A 17,686-nucleotide genomic window follows, 5' to 3' on the forward strand; every position below is an offset into this window, starting at 1 on the left:
CATTCTACTTTTACTGAACAATACAAAAAACTGAATCATAAGTAGCAAAATTTGCATGTTTGGGCACAAACCTGTGTATCACTTGTATTTTAAAAATCAAGTCATTTCATCACATCCTACACTTTTTCTCAAAAATGCAAAATACGTACCTCCAAGTGATCCCAAAAGTTGGTCTTGGTGATGGATATGGCCAGATATCCAAGGCAGGCTTTGCATTGTAATTGAAATAAGGAACCTCTCTGATACCTCCTCTCCTGGCCAGCTTTTTTAAGTCATCATTGGGTAAAACAAATATGCTTTTTTTACTGCTTTTGGTAACAAATTTCCTATAAGATGGTAAGGCAGTTCCAGAACGAGTTTTTTTGGGTCTTGCAAATTTCATTAACTTCACTTTGTCTTTTGTGGAATATTCTTTGCTGACAGTCATAGAAGTCACCAATGTGCCTTCTGGGGTGGTCAGTGAATCGGTGACCATTGTTGTAACCACCGTTTTACTGTGCTCTTGGACAGAGATGAAATCAGAGTTACTGTCTGCGAATGGAGTGGTGAGCTTGGTCACAGTGGTGGTGGTGGTGACAGTGGTGGTGGCGCAGTTTTCTGTAGATGAAACAAGTGTGGTTTTCTCGTCACTGGCAGCTCCAGTCTCTGTGACTTTAAACACTGTTTTGGACTCTGTGGACACAGTTGAGGTTGTGGTAGTCACTTCAGTAATAACAGTTTTTATTTTACTTTCTCCATTAATATTTTCCATTTTATAGGTCTGTACACCATTCTGGTCAGCAAAGTGACTCCTCAAGCTGGATTCCTCACATGAGATTACAGGTGATGGAGCAACTTTCTTTTCCTCAGCTGCTTCAGTTTCCATAGATTCTGTTTCTCTGTTCAGGTTATTTTCTTTACAGACAGGCTGTGTTGGTGGGGAAGCAGAGCCAATACTGGCAGATCTCTCCGGAGAAAGCTGGTTTTCTTCAGTTTTCTGCACATACTTGAGAACTTCATCTGGTGGCTGAAGACTCTCTCCAGACTCAGATTCAAGTGAACTCCGCAGATGTGACTTCAAGTCCACATTATTTTTATCCTTGGTGTCCTCTCCTCCCATGATGTCACCATTCATGAATGGTTTTACTGAAGATTCCTTAAAAGTCAATGGTTTTATTTCATGTTCTGGAATGGATTTATTAATATTATTAACTTTTGGTTCGATATCACCCCCGGCCTTAGCTTCACAGGTATTTTTCACTAAGCAGTCATCATTTGATAATGCTTTGATGTCATTGTCTTTTCCATTCATTTGAAATGATGATTTTTCTTTTTCTAAGTCTGTCTCAGTTTCTCCATCTTTATTATTTTTTTTATCAGTAACAGTATTTACATTTGTCTGATCAAGATATTTGTTCATGGTACCTGTCTCCACTTTCAGTTCCTGACCTTTCTTTTGACCATTCGCCTCTGTTAGTTTAGAGCTCAGTAAATCCTCATTAACATGTTCCCCATCCATGTGTTCCAGAGTTTGACTTTCATGGTTTCTTTCAGAAATCAGCCCTGTTTTAAACGATTCTAGATCTTTATTAGCTGATTTTTGGTGAAATACCATCTTTTCAGATTTACTTTCAGTCTTTACAGGAGCAATTTCTTCCTCCATTTCACTTTCTTGAGAGGACATTGTTTCCATATGGCTTTTTATCATATGATTGTTTTCTGGATCTTTGCTCTGCTGTTCAGAATTCCCTTCTGAGTCTGGTTTTTCAAGAGTGGCCACAGCATCTCTTCTACAGCTGCTTTCAGGTACCACTGGCCCTAAGTTTTCAAGTTCTCGCTGAGATACTCTGGTAATAGGTAGCTTTTGTTTCAAGGGTTTTTCATTTGTTTCTGAAACATCCCATTTGATTCTGCCTTCTGCACTGGTTTGTTTCAAGCCATCCACTAAAGAGCTCTCAGACTCTCCAAGAGCCTCTTGTCCTTGACACTTAGCAGCAGCTAAAGGTTCAGGATTGTTTTCTTTGCCATCATTCTGAATGGAGCTGTCTCCTTCAGAGGATTGAGGGGAGTCTTCATCCGGCAGCTGCCCTTCTCCTTTTGAGAGCCTGTTTGACAAAGGCAAAGAAGGCTCATCTTCATCCCCAGTTTTGGTACAGGAGATGCTGCTGATGGGCAAACAGTCCTGTTCTGCATCTTCGGCTTGGGTCTTGTCCGAAATACAGCTTTGATCTTGGGAAGAACTGTCAAACTGGCTTCCTTCTTTTCCTTTCCTCGTTTGTAGCTCATCTGCATTTTTCTGGGGGCTTACAGATCGAATGCCCCCAGTCTTAGCACCAGCCTCTAGCTTAATCTTTTCTAGACGTTGTTTTTCTTCCAGTGTAAATTGTTTTATTCGCCTCTCCAGGAGTCCATCTAATTTTGATGATTTTACTTTCCTTTTGTAGCAAGTCCTTAAATGAAATCCCTCACTGACATTGATTATATCCCGCTTACAATGACTTTCCTCATCTTTTATGGACGATTCAATTTTCACATCATCTACATCCATAGGTTCTTCCTTAATGACTTTATCATTTTCACCATCGATGTCTTTTTCCACTGTGAAGAAGAAGTAACTCTGAGTCAGTGAGCTCCCCAACAATGAATACTAAATTATATTTTTACATTAAGTACTAAGAAATAAATGCATATTTAGCATATTAATAGATTTCAATAAAAAAAGGAACAAAAACTTCAGACACTACTACAATGGATAATAGGCAATCATTTAACTGAGACATTTTAGATGTCTTGAAAAAATCTGTTACAGTTTTTCAGTAGTTATTTCTGAGGTTCTATGCTTTTACTCATGCAATGGTGTCATGAACAGCAGTTTCAGAATAACAAAAGATTATTACCTGTGTCTTTGGCCTGATCTAAGTTTTCAGAAATTGTGTCAACTTCTACTTTTTCTTCATGCAACTTTTCTTCTTTTACTTGTACTTTCTCCAAGGTTTCTGAGACATCTGCTTTGTCTTTTGCTTGCAGATCCCAAGAATCCTTTGCTCTGTCTTTCTCTGTTTTTATCTTAGTTGGACCTTTTCGTTTATCCAAGTTGCACTTTTCATCGTCACTCTTTGCTATTAACAAATTAAATTATTTCAATTATCCAGAGTATTTTTTGTACTCTGCCACATTTGAATGTATGCCAGGTTACCTCTCAAATCATCTGCACACCATTAGTGAAATTCAGAAAGAAAATTCAGTATCCAGTGGTAACACCATAGATTAAACAGTGCACTATTGAATATATCTATACATCCCCCCAAAATTTAAGATGTTATTTTTTGGTTTTGATTCTCTACATAATTTTTATCTACCTTTAATTTAAATAAGGATATACAAAGATGCACAAGTATTACACACAACATAATTGAAATAATTTAATGTAGCTAAAAAATATCTGTGATGACTGAACAGGTTACACCGACAAAGATCAGCAGATATCCACAAAAGCTTTGCTGGAACAAAATTATTCCTAAAGGCTCCTTAAGAAATATCACACACAAATTAACTGAAATTAAAAAAATATAAGCAATGCAGACACTTACTTGATAGCAATTTTCTGTAATTTGCATTAGTATTTCCTGGCAGTTTGGGCATAAACCTGTGGACATAGGTTTTACTAATCCAGCTCCAGCCACCATATCCTGTTACTCTATATTCCTCTCCTTTTTGCTTCCAAACCTGTAAATATTTTTAAAATAGTAATATTAATGATGCTAATTGCTGCATTATTAATGTTTACATTTAAAAACCAAAAGATGATTTAAAAAACCTCCAAATTTTTACACGCTTTTCCAAGCAAGCTGAAGTATATTTGTGAAATAATGAACTAAACTTGAAGATATATTTGCTGATAATTAAATTGCTCTATCACAGTAACATCTAAAAGCCTCGTTTATTTATGCAATAGTGAGAATCTATTTACCTAAAAGCTGAAAGATTATAGGAGTTTTTGAATCAACCTGTATGCTTGTTACAAGTGTAGAGCAAAGAACTATTCCAACAAAAGTAGTTAGTATCTACCGTAGGACAGTATAAAGAGGTTTCTATAGTAGTTTCCACCATATTAGACAACTTCCAAATGGTAGCTAGGCTGGATTTTTTGGGGAGAGGGAGTGGGTATGGGACAGACATACAGACAAGATTCCAATAACCACCAAAACCTTCCATTAGGAAAGGCTGCATTTGCAGACCATTTATCTCTCACTCCAAGCAGTGTCAATAAGAGCATGACACAGATCAAATTCAGTGCAGACCAAGATTATGTGCTTGAATACATGGCCATGGTTCCTACTCCATGGCAGGCAGTAACACAAGGACATGAACATTGTAAGCTTCAATGAAAACAGAAAAAGAGTCAGAAATCAACAGTTTCTGTATTTTCTTTGTTCTTCCCACAAAAGAAACGCTCACCTGGTGTTTGACAGGAAATGTGTATTTCACCCATGTAGCCTGCTGCATTGTTTCTTCTTCTTCTTGTTTTCTCTCTTTTTTTTTCACTTTCTCCTTTTCTTCTCTTTCTATTGCTGTCATTCTGCGTAATCTATTCCGTACAGATTTAAGTGCATTTAAGTACAGAATCGTGCAAGCAAATATAAGAAGTCAACAGCACATAATACCCCTTTGAAGAAGTTTAAATATCTGAAGTTAAGAGGATTGCCCACTATCAGGTTTTAGGTATTACTTGTAACAGAACATCACTTTCTCTTGCGATTTCAATGAGGCAAACACAGCTGGATGCAACTGTGTCTAACACCGACATCTATTTTCTGCTCCTATGACAAAATGAAAGACAAAACTCAGACTCCACTGAACTGAGAGTGTTGAAATATGCTCTTCTCTTCTCCCAGAGTTTTAGCACTTTTGAAACTGTGGCTCAGAAAAACGCAGGAGCAATGACACTTTTAAATATTGTCATGGTTTTTCAGTGTTTCTGGTTGAGAAAAAACACTTCAAGTGCTGAATGACTGTTTCAATTTAAACATAATTCTTACAGACTTAAAGGAACTAGCAATTGCAAACCAAAGTAAAATTATCATAATCCAAAATATTTTAGTATTTATTAATTTTACCTCGTGTGCCCCAAGGATTCTCGCCAGATGGGCAGCATGACAACTGGTTTGATTGCACATTCCAGTATAGCCAGTGCTAGTGCAAATTCTCTGGGTTTGCTGCACATCTGAACAGCCTTAATCCAGTTAGACCTAAATTGGAAAGAAGAAAAAGATATGAAATATTTACATGCACTAATATAGCTTGCCATTTTAAGAAGATTTAATGGTAGGATAAAAACTCCTGTATTAGTACTTTACTCAAATGTACAACCCTTTTAGCCTCCATCTTAAACACACATCATATTTTATTATACTGAATGCTTGGAAATCACAGATTTGAAAAAAACAAAGACCATTGCTTATTAACACTGCTAGCAAAACCACAAGTAAAACACAAGAATATGTATTTCCATTTATTAATTTACCTGTGAGAAGCCCAATTAGGGTGAAGGAAGGATGCTGGGATATTGTTTTCTAGCTGAATAATGGTCAGCCTCAGGGTGGATATGGTCAGAACTTTGGAGCCATGAACAGATCCGTTCCACTTGAACTCTCCAGCTGGAGTCAGGCAGAATTTGTGTGAGAGGTGTCGCCTCTTGTCGTGGTCTTCCCTGTGCTGGTGCTTGTTCAAAGCAAAGGAATTGGTTGCATATTGATTGTGATAAACACGGTACTTCCCCTCCTGCCCCAGTTTGAAATAATTGTTGATATTTCCTTTAGTCACAACATCTTTCTTGGTGTTCACTCGAGAGACTTCGCCTTGAGAGTTGACCACCAGAACCTTATGAAAGAAATATTGGAAATTTAAATGAATCTTTAAAACCATTCCTTCTATTTACTTATGATTTAGGCTTCAAATGTCTATCTATAAAAGAATAAAAATACCCTGCATCAGTTTGTAGAAGCAAGTAACTGTTTATCCAATACAGCCAATATATGTACTTCATCAATGGCTGTCTATAGAGCTAGGATATTCCCAGGATCAACTTTAACATAAAAAATCACCATCCAGGCTCCTCAGACCAAACAGAAGCCTGTTTTGCTGCTCTGATTATGCCTATGGAGGAAGAGAGCCTTGGGAAAAGAGCTTCACTAAACTCAGGTAAGCTGTGAACCCCCTCCTCACAGAATTCAGACATGTAGCTTAGCAAACAAGTATCCTGGACTCTGAAAACATGGCATGGATAACATCACTGGACTAATTTGTTTGTCAATAAATGCACCAAATGTTAACTTATAAGGAAAAATCAGTTAATAGAAATAAAATTAATATACCAAATAATATGCATACAATTAACTGCAAAAAAGTCCCAACAGTCAAACACTTCCTTCCTGGAAAAATTCGGCTACTTAAAAAGAACAGAACCAAAACAACAAACAACCCAGTCATATAAAACAACTACACCAGTGCATTGGGTCAGTGTCATATCACTCTGTAGAGAGCACCCAAGACAGGAAGAGCAAAGGAGAAGGGGGAAAAAGCTTCCTGTGATATTACAATTTCACCATTTGCTAATTTTTTTTTAAGTACCTCCATTGCCTGCCAATACCCATTTTTTAAACTTTTAAATAAAATCTGGTATTGTTTAAAGAAATTATCGTCTTTCCAGAACATTTTTTGCAGTTGAGTTTTCCAAGATGTGCACAAACCTCTCTGGTTTCTTTATATAACTTATTTGCTTCATTTGCTGCAGCAGCAACCTGCTGGCTTTTCATCTGGCTCAGTTTGCTATCTGGATTTCTCAATCTGGTGAGCATCCGTGTCGAGCCTGGCGTGCCCTTCCCTGCACCTGGAGAATCACTTCTGTCACCATTGGATTTCTCTCCTGCCCAGGGAAAAAAAAGGCTTTTAAAACAAACTTAAGAATTGGAAGTTTTCTACTGATGTATGGAAGTTACGCAAAACCCAGAAAAGTTTAGTGAAAAGATGCATAAAATGAAAGTTGGAGACATCACTGTCATTATCCTTATCATTATCATTATTATTATCATCATCATTATTATTATTACCTATGTCCTCTGAAGCCTGGGATCCCTTCTCTGCATTTTCAGCATCATCAAGAGTCTTAATGGAGTCATTCTGCCCAGAGTCCAGCTCGCTGCCACTGCTGTTCTCAACATCTGGCTGTGGAGGTGCAGCAAACCTACTGCTGGGGATCATCTGACCAGTTTCTTCTACAAAAGAACAACTTCAGTTTTAGTTTTTTCTTCTGAATTGGATCAATGCAACCTTTTAAAGTTTTCATCAAAAAAAGGCAGATGAACATGTTTTGCTGGACTGAAGGGAAACAAGTACAAAATATTAATTCCCTTCAGAGCACTGTATCCATGAAAGTATTTTTTGTTTTGTTCCAAGCAGTTTCAACTTCTACATCTCTGAAGAACTGAAATTCATACCTGTATTTAAAATACATTCATATTTTATCCAAGACAGTTTTTTTCTATAGATACACAGAGAACCCTCTACTGAGACTGTTTTGCATTTAAAATTCATAGAATTTGGTCCTCCTGCAGCTTCTGATTTTCTCTCTTTTAATTTTCTTGAGCTTTAGCTGTTCTTCAAAGCACACACCTTTCGGTTCCCCTCGTTTTCCATTGAGTCTTTGATTGTCTCTTCTTCAGCACCTTAATTCTGAGGAATCCCACAGATTTCTGTTCCATTGGCACCACTGTAAGTATCAGCCCACTCAAAATATCAGCCCCTTCCTGATATGATGGGTCTTAATGTGGCTTCAAATGGGTTCCTGGCCCCCAGCTGTCCTTGTTACAGTGTCTTGACAGCTCTGGACTTTGTGGTCACCTCACCTGTTGTGCTGCCCCAGTAGGAATTTTTGACTAAATATCAGTGAATTGCAGCTACCTTGAAATAAATCCCTCCAGCTTCCCAGTAGGAACAAGCCCTCATCCCTCAAAACAGCAAACCCAGCAATGTCTTCTGAGGTTTGTGCCAAAGAAAGACAGTTCAGCTGTTTAAAAACTACAAGATCTGCCTGTTTCCAGAATTCTTCCAAAACATCAGGGATTCTGATGTTGTTAAGAAAAGTGACAGAACAAAATCTGTTTTTTGTGAAATAATCACTTCTAGCAGAAGGATGGATCAGGTAAATATTCTGGAATTCTTAGAGAATCCCTAATCTGAATGCATCTTGATTTTCTGACTTTGCCAAATGGGTGACCACCACTGTTTGATCCATTTCCCTTTTTGCTATAAGGAAAAATGGACCTGTTTCCACGGCGGCTGTTTGGAGGAGAGTAGAAGCACCCAAACCAGACTCTTAATAAAGATCAATATCCTAATTGGATTTAACAGGGATGGTGACAGACATTCTCATCTACCTCTGCATTTTACTAATGTTTTCCCCCTCTTTTGGCAGTAACTGCGTCACTGATCCTGGTTCAGTATCTCTCCCTCTCTCTGAAAGAAGAGTCTCAAACTGAAATTTCATAGCAAGAACACAAACATCACTGTGAATATAGTGACTTAGACATAAAGAAAAACCCTCTCCACACACTTTCCTACAAAAAAAGAGCTCACTAATTTACAACTCATGTAGAAGCTTTGGAAGGAGAAAAGTACTTGTGAAAGCATAATAAATAATGATAAATATATAAGTGAATCTTTGAAATAAAATACAAACCCATAGAAGTGTCTGAAAGAAAATTATAGGATATGTATCTTTTCCAATAACCCTCTACATAGTTATTTTAACTTTAAAAGAGAATAAAAAATAGGAGAACTGGCAAAAATATTTGGTCATGTATCTAAAATATATGTTTTTTGTCTCGTACATGAGGATACTTCCTGTACTTAAAAAGTGTATTATGAGGCTTGCAGGTTATAGGTTAATCTTAGCTTTCATTTTGTCCACCTGTTAAGAAAGTTTATTACAAGGCTCGGATGTACTGACTTTCATAAGTTGAAAAGCTGCAGACTGTGACTGCATGGAGAACTATTTCTGTAGGAGAGAAAACATTTACTACCCCTTTTTAAAACATAACCCACCAAGTATGTCCACATCACACATTAGAGTATGTTTTGATTTTTAAGAACTGAGAATAAAATCCTGATCATTTCAATGGTGATCAGCTGTTTAGAACAACATTTGGTTATGTAGTACATCTTGTAACAGAATATAATTCTAAATGTAATATAAAGTAATTCTAAAATAGTATACTCATAGTTTATGTTACATCTAATCAACTCCCACTTATTCCTAAAGCAAGAGTAAGTTTGTCTGGTTTTAAACAGTGTATATTATTACCTTTGAGTCACTGACATGGCAGAACAAAATACGTTAAAATACAATAACCCTTGTGCTTGTAATTCTGAAATCTGTTTAAAATTTCTAACATGACAATTTTAATCTTGACATTTCAGTGCAATGGTTTATACATGTGAATGAAAATGCTTCGTTTGTTAGTAATTTACACAGTAAATGAGAGGTTAAAATAATAAACAAGCCATCAGCAAATTAGAATTTGAAATAAACTTTGAGAAGATGCTAATGATCATTATGGATCACTATGGAAAAATAAAATATACAGAAAATAGAAAATAAAAAGCTTAGCCATAGTCATCTTTGGAAGGCATGGAAATAAATGCTAATGTCATGGTGGACCACAAATTTCAAGCACTAGTTGGAAGAAAATTAACTTTGAAATGTTAATAATGACAACGTAGCAGTAAAGGATGGCACTGCAAGCGAACAGCATGAGTGATATACACTGGGAATGGTTTTAGTGGACATATCAGAGAGAAAAACAGATTCCCCAAATTACAGAGGCATTGGTAACAGTGCCTTCTGTACCTGAGAGTTCCAGAGGGAGCTCTGATGCCACCTTCTTCTCTGCCACGTTGTTGCTATCAAGGGTTTCTGACTGACACCCCACTGCGTCCTTCCCTTCAGAGCAACTATTCTCTCCTGCAGAAGGATTTGTGGTGTTGTCATCAGTGCTTGAGGTCACAGAGTTATTTTTATCCCCAACGACTGTTGCCTCTATAGTAAAACGCACAACAAAACTTTAGGGATGTTCTTTATTATGCCTTAGGATGTCATTTGGCATCATCCATAGAAACAACTTCAGAAGCTTTATTTGATAATGCTGAAAAATAGCGAGCTTTTTCCTTTCCTTTTTTTTTTTTTGCTATGAGATAGTATTGTCTCAGAATCAAAGAACAAACCACTTGCGATGAGGAAAAAGTTGAAAATCATGTAATATAGCTTGCTACAAACATGTTGATCACAACCTGTAAGTGCCTCCTGTACCTCAAGGCAGGGTATCTAGGAGCCAGCTGTATAGAAGTAGGAAAATTGGTGAAATTACTTAACAAGAACAACTCCAACATACAAAGTAACTAACAAATACTACCTATTACTAAAGTATCTTGGATAATCATACAGAGAAAGTATCACATTAACACTAACAGAAATGTGGGGTTCACTTCACTTAAATGGAGCTGTTAAAGCACAGTCAGAGTTTCTTTACCTTCTGTTTTCTCTTTTTCCATGTCTTGCTCATTGGGCGTTTCCTCAGTTTTATCCTGGTCTCCAGATTCTTCCTTGTCTCTCTCAGCATCTGTCTGGTCATTATCTACATCACTTTTGGGCTTTTCTGCTTCCTCATCTCCTGTGTTTTTATCTTCCGCTATTTCTCCTTTTCTTGCTCTGATAATGTCCAAAATTTCATCTACAATATAAAGCATGTTGTCAGCATGAAAAAGCAAACCACCTACAGAGCCATGGAGCACAAATAACATGACATAAATCCTGCTTCTGATGATGATAAACTAGATTTGATTCAAAGTGCAGCATCTATTCCCATCACATAAAATATTCCTACCATTTGCTGCAGAAAGGAAAGACTTGTTGTTGCCCCTTGCTTTGTTTGTAAGATCTTCTGTCACATCCATGTGCCGATAAACTTCTTCACGCATCTCGTCCAGGGTTTTGCATAGGTCAGCTTCCCAGTAATCCTTGTCCAGGCATTCAATTAACTCTGCCAGCTGGATCTTTGTGCTGTAGTACCAGATTTTCTTATCCTTCTCACTTTCTGAATCTTCCTCTCTGTAGGAGTATTTAAAAAATATTGATTTTAAAATACCTGGATAAATGACAAAAATTACTATCAGTCTGTTTTCTGCAGAGCATGATTAAATGTCAATACCTGAGTGTGAATAAACAAATCACATTGCTCATATACACCCAGTCTAATATCAATATTCAATTATCAATATTCGTTTCTTGTTTCCTTCCCTTTCTTCACCCCCTCAGTTCTCACAACAACTTCCTCAGGAAAGCTTTGAAGTCTCCTTAAAACTGGTTTGTCCAATCTGACAACAAGGTTTATTCTCATTATATTTATTATTACTGTAACCAGTAATTTACTACTAAGCCTGAAATAATTTGAAAGTCCAGAATCCATAATGGTAGTTTCTGACAGCGTATTCAGGGAAGAGCACAGTTAGGGAATTCCAAGTATAGAACATCACATTCATAAAATATTTTATATTGGCATCCTACAGCATCCACCTCTGAGAGCACCAGTAAGGGATGAGTCATAACACAACCCATTTGAAAAGATATGGGGATTTCCACATTTTTTCCACAGTACTCCATGACCCCACGAGCCCAGAATTACTGGTGCCAACATCACCTCAGCAGGGCCACGGACCCAAGGGAGCTCCATAAATACCTCAGTTAACAGGCTCTCCTGGAGGCTGCAGAGCACAGGCAGGATGCTCCAAGTGGTTCTGCAGCTGCTGGATTTCAGCTTGGCTTGTTCCATCCTGTTGAGCAGCAGCAGCCAGATCCAGGCTGGCATGAACCCAAGCACTATTTCCACAGCACATCCCAGTGCTCCCCACACCTTGTGGGTGACACTGATTGACCAGTCTGGCCTTCACCTGGGCAAAGGAACTAAACTACTGCTGCACTTGCACCCCGTTACAGCACTGCAGGCCTGTGGCTACTGAGGATCCTAATCCAGACCGCTGACAGCAATGGGAAGCTGACTAAGTCTCAAAGATCTGCCCTTGTAGGGTTTGTTGCAGGTTCCTCTCTACTGGTTGCCTTCCCATGGCTTATACATTAAAAATGGCACAAATTGGCCTCAGGGATTCAAAAAGACAAACAACCTTAAGGCAACTTGATCGCTGTTGGTCTACTGCCTCCTACACTGTGTTTGTGAAACAATTAATATTTGCAACTCAAACAGAACACTACTGAAATAAGGTGGTTATGAAGTTAATAATGCCAATATTACTCAAAATTCAACTACTAACTTGTCAAAACCATTATTACAAAACTGGCTTTTGGTTTTGATGATAAAACCTGGTGTATTGCAAATAAACTTGCATCTCTCCCATAAAGGGCTTTACTCATGAAAAGCAACTAATTCTGCTTTACCCATTTGTTCCTCTAAACTGCCAACATTCCATTAGTTTTACCCACACCAACCTGTTAAGTTTGACAAGTTTTCTCAGAAAACAGTTCATTTCAGCAAGACTGTCACATACAACACACCAAAATGTAACAGCTGAACACTGACAATCATTTGACTCTATGGAATATTCTAGGCCTGTTAACTCCCATGTTGAAAAAAAATTACTGTTTAGACTATGTTTCCTCTAAACCAAGAGTTATTTACTAACAACAATAGGAACAACAGCACTTTCATTACCAGTGGTGAACTAAAGCCACAGAAGAGGAAGATAGAGGCAAACACCCAAAAACCAAGATGGAAAGGGAGATGAGAATGCAAGAATAGGGCTTTACACAGTGAGAGGAAATAAAAGGGTGAAACAAAATGCTTAACTCAAAAGGACAGGGAATGGGTGCCTTCTGAGCTTTCCCTGGCAAGTTTCCAAGGGAAGTGGCAAGTGCAAGACCCTGGCAAAGCAGCAGTTGTAAGGCTGCTCTGCTCCTGACAAACGTTAACTGCAGAATATGAATGCTGTTTTTATTTTATTTCTTAACTGACCAAAAAGGGAACTTGAACCTTTCATTTTGAACCCCTCTAGTGTAGCTGTTACAGGATTATTGCTAGAGAGATAATGCCATTTATACATCCTCTTACATGACCTAGATATGAACGCTTTATATAGAATCAAAGAGTCACTTTGGATGGAAAAGACCTTTGAGATCAAGTCCAATATATTCTTATCTCTCCATGAGAGAAGGCCATGCCTGCATCCATCTGCCAGACAAGCAGCCTGTACACATTGCTTCAATTTTGATGGTGATCAACCAAGTGTTTTCTTATTTTCATGTTTCTCCCCCCATTCAGCAAATCTGAGATTGCTCTAGCTGCACTAATGGAGCCAGGGTACGTGTGTCACCTGAACACCCCAAGCAGCATCTGGCTTTCCCCTTCCCATCAGCCCTTTCTATTCTAGGTTCGCAAGGTTTCATTGGACTGAAAAGCAATTAACTGCTGTTTTCAATTTCCCTGGATAACTCAAGAAAAAGCCTTCTGCACCAGTAAAGGTTTGCTGTATTGCAGGCCAGTAAACCCTGAGGCTCAGTGCACAGAGCTGAGAGAGACATCATACTACTGAGAGTATTCTGAAGAAAGCACCTGGAGCTAATCCTTCCATGCGTGATTGGAGTCCTGCCCACTAAAGAACTGCTCAGATAATATTCTGGATACAGACAATGAGGTTATCCAAGAGTATTTTAATACCCTTCTACTTCATTTATACCAGGGTTTGAGCATAGAGTTTGTTTTGAACTGAAGGCTATCACGACGTCAGCAAGAGAATTTCAGGAATTAAGAGTTTTCCATTGAAAAAGCACAGGCAGAAAATCAAATGGCACAAACTGGTTGGTCTGTGTGCTTACACCAAACTCATCTCCACCCAAACTTCTTTCCAAGATTCGGATTGTGCCAGGGGAAGACTTGGAGCACACAGCAGAAATCAATGCATGCACTCTATTTTGGCCAACTTAGGTAAGACCTACATGAACAATTATATGATTCCAGCTAACTTTCCCTTAATGTCTTTTTGTGTTTACTAAAGGGACACGACTTTTACCCTCTGAAGAAATCAGAGGGGCTGTCATAAAAAGATGGAAAGATGCAAAGCTGCACAAGGACCAGTTCCCAACGTTTTTCTCAGACAAGCCAGACAGATTTGCCAGCTTGGTGCTGGACAGGTCTGCTGAGTCTCCAGAGGACTCAGCTGAGTCACAGACAATGTGTGAGGCCAAGGAGGGAGAAAAGAATCACATGACTATTTCCTACCTCTTTCAGCCTCCCTGGCTGCCAGGAACTATTCACTGGCAGGCTGCAGAGACAAGTTCAAAGACTGATAAAAGCAACATAGAAGATGCTACAAACTCTCAAGCAAGGTGATAACAAAATATTTAGTACTAGTAGTAGCAGGTATTTCCTGCATTACATGATGATACAGTTGGAAACTGAAGAATTCAGGAAATTGTTTAAAGCAATCTATTCAAATGAAGACCCAAACCCTTGTTAATTAATTGTAGAAAATAGAGGAGGACCCCCCCCCCCCCCCCCCCCCAAGAACATAAACAGCATTACAAATCTTACAGAAGAAAAGCTGAAACTGCTTTTGACTGTCGAGGAAGATCCATACAACTCAGGAATAACAATGTGTGTCCTATTTCTGCTATCAAAATGAAAGCCAAACAGTGTTTCATTATGTTCTTTCACAGATAGTTGGTAAATCCAAAGCATCTCAGTATTTCTATAAAGATAAACTTGTTAAAACACTGCAGCAGCTTACTAGGACAACGCAAGTCAAAGTCCCAAATTTCCTGAGTTATTAACTTGCAGAAATGATCTTCACAAGTGAAACAAATGCAATTGACCCAGAGGCATCATCCTTAATTTGTAAACAGCTTGAAACAAAAACCTTGGGAATTAATTTGTTCTTGGCCTGTTTTTTGTTTTAATCTTGTTGATATTTGTTCATGAGGAGACCCCTTCAGTGTCCACGTTTCCATCTTTGTAAAACAGAAGAGGTGGAAAGAGAAACAAACCCACAATGATGGGCTTAAACAAGGCAAATGATGGAAATAAAAGTATCAGGGAACAAGTCTACAAAATCCTTTAAAAGGTAGGAAAATCAGCAGCAGGTTGAATTTATGACATTTAAAGGGGGAGAGGGGAGAAGAAGTAAAAAGCCCTAAAAACCCTTTTGAGAAACAAAACCACCAAGAATTTAGGATTTCAGGTCTGTAATCCTCCTGGGCAGGATTTCAAATCAGTATTTGTGCAGATTATTTTTAGATCTACTAGTTTCCTCTGATACATTTGATCACATGGCATTGGGGAATACACTTCATTCATTTTAATAAAGTTGATATGATAATATAATTTCATGAATCTCAGGTTTTAGCATTTGGCAGTTATCCTTCAAGTTACCCTTCAGTTATCCAAGATATCAGGTGTGGTTTGATCTTGTTCAGTGTGTAGATATACAGATATATATATAGAGAGAGAGAGAGAGAGATAAATATATATATATATATATATATGCAAAGCAGTTGGGTTTGCAATACAGCATGCTTACTGAATTTAAAAACTGGAAGTACAGAGTTTAATGTCTATGTGAGTTATTACAGTTGCATTTCCCTGGAATTAAGTTGTGTAGTACTTGTGCCCCCTTATGAAATAATTTGCCCACATAACACCTCAAAGGAATGCAAAATATTGGGTTTTCAAAAACTCAATACATTTAACTTTTGAAGATATCTCTTCTAGTGCAGTTAAAATTATTACCAATGTGCTAGAAAGAACACATGTGCAGATGTCAAAGGATCATGAAGCACCTGCATGATTCATTTTAGTTTGAAATATGTTGAAGTACTGCCTGTATCAAAACCTTCTGAACATCAGATACTCCAGTGGGAAAAAACACTGTTTCACAGACCAAGTTTGGTTAAAAATAATTACCTATCTGTCCACATACAGGGAGGAAACAAAGTCTGCCTATTTATCTCAAAATCAGCTCCTGAGCGATCTGGATTTTTTTACATTAATTCCCAGATCTCTGCCAGTACAGTAGAGCACTGAAGACAAACCCATCTTTAGAACAGCCTTTTTCTCAAGAGTTCGAGTGGAAATACACAAAAACCATGCAGAGGTAAGCATAAGTTATTAAAGCATAAGTAACTAGAGCAAAAAGAATCCCAGTTACATGTCCTTCACAATCAGGCTTTTTGTGAAAATCCAAATTTCAACACATTTTCTGAAAACAAAAGGTAGGAAATTCTGCATGAGGCAATGGACGAATTTGAATACCCACAGCTTCAGGTGCCCATCACATCTGGTGAACCACCTGAATGATCCACCCCTTACTGTGGAGCATGTGGCTGAGTATAAACACGGAGCGTATATATAGCAAAAAAAAGAGGAGAGTATAAAAGATTCCCTGCATTCTTTGAAAGGTTTCTTGACACCACTGTGACATTTATAACCCAGAGAAACTAAAAAAGATCAAACATGGACTCTTTTTTTACAAATATGAAAGAAGAACAGAGGAAACAGAGCAGAGATAATTAATACTTAAACCATCAGCTGACAATACCCCAGAGAAACAGCCCCACATTTTAAAGGAATACCATGAGTCCTTAGAAGTGTCTTCTTTGCAAGATGTAACATCATCATCAGACCTCACAGTCCCTTTTAAACACACTAGCTACTATCTTAACATTTCACTATAACCTGCTTTGTATGAAATTCTGTGAGGTACCCAGCTGTGGTTTATTTCCTCCGTAACACTGAATGGAAAACTGTTTACAGAGCTCTGGTAAAATCTCTATTTCTCCTAATTTAACAATAGCACTGATTTCACTTAAATATTATTTCTCCTCCATTATGAGAACAATTAGATAAGAACCGTCTTTTATGAGAAAACCAATGTTTAGCTATCTTCCTGTGAAAAACGTAGGAAGTGTTTTTATAATTTCAGATTCAACTTTTCAGGTAAAATCCAGGGCGCAATGCCCTCACTAGCAAGGGTTTGATTACTATTAGTATTTTGAGGTAAATTTGTATCTTGAGACTAACCAGTAACAGGAAATTGTGTGAAGCACACACAGTACCTCCCTCGAAGACAGGCATGTCTTCTTGACTTTCTCTGCACAACAGAAATGTTCAACACAACATTTTCTGCATTTCTAGTAACAGTGAATCCCTTTGAGCATCTCTGAAAGTTTCAGCTTCAAAGGCAGAGCATCAAACTGGTACCAGAACCTGGCAGCCAAACACTGCTTAAGCAGGTGACAGACCACAAGTAGTGTCTGTCCTACACACGATGCGATCATAGAAAGAATCAAAGTTCTCTTCAGTAACTTTTACAAGAAACTGGGGAGTTCTCATTAAAATTCCCTTTCTTTTCCTCACATTCATGTGTTTTAGCACATTAATATTAAGCCTGAGGCCCTTTTTAGATTTCCTTTTAATGTATAGATTATGAGAATATTAATTTTGGATAAATATGGATTATTTCCATATTCTTTAGTAATCTCCTTACAAAACAGCAAGCAACAGCCTTATCTAAAGAAAGAACAATTTTAAGATGGCAACAGCAATTTACATGATGTATTAAAAACACAATATTGTTCAGAAATTATGCA

The 17,686-nt window shown here is 37.8% G+C and overlaps 1 protein-coding gene across 11 annotated transcripts in view; it reads right to left on the reverse strand.

The window, feature by feature from the left end:
* BPTF (bromodomain PHD finger transcription factor) overlaps window positions 1-17,686 on the reverse strand; it is a 53,052-nt gene that overhangs the window by 22,214 nt on the left and 13,152 nt on the right. For 9 of the 11 annotated variants that reach the window (XM_082294108.1, XM_082294111.1, XM_082294112.1 and 6 more), the window contains exons 3-13: window positions 10,920-11,143; window positions 10,566-10,766; window positions 9,887-10,075; window positions 7,089-7,253; window positions 6,729-6,904; window positions 5,504-5,859; window positions 5,097-5,228; window positions 4,438-4,567; window positions 3,570-3,705; window positions 2,877-3,098; window positions 150-2,577 (exon numbers count right to left, since the gene is read on the reverse strand). In XM_082294108.1, the coding sequence (XP_082150234.1) occupies window positions 150-2,577; window positions 2,877-3,098; window positions 3,570-3,705; window positions 4,438-4,567; window positions 5,097-5,228; window positions 5,504-5,859; window positions 6,729-6,904; window positions 7,089-7,253; window positions 9,887-10,075; window positions 10,566-10,766; window positions 10,920-11,143 (4,359 nt within the window). The remainder of the gene's footprint in view (window positions 1-149; window positions 2,578-2,876; window positions 3,099-3,569; window positions 3,706-4,437; window positions 4,568-5,096; window positions 5,229-5,503; window positions 5,860-6,728; window positions 6,905-7,088; window positions 7,254-9,886; window positions 10,076-10,565; window positions 10,767-10,919; window positions 11,144-17,686) is intronic. The other 2 variants (XM_082294109.1, XM_082294113.1) reach the window with 2 other exon arrangements.

Source organism: Coloeus monedula, assembly GCF_965178545.1.
Source record: "Coloeus monedula genome assembly, chromosome: 19".
NCBI lineage: Eukaryota > Metazoa > Chordata > Aves > Passeriformes > Corvidae > Coloeus > Coloeus monedula.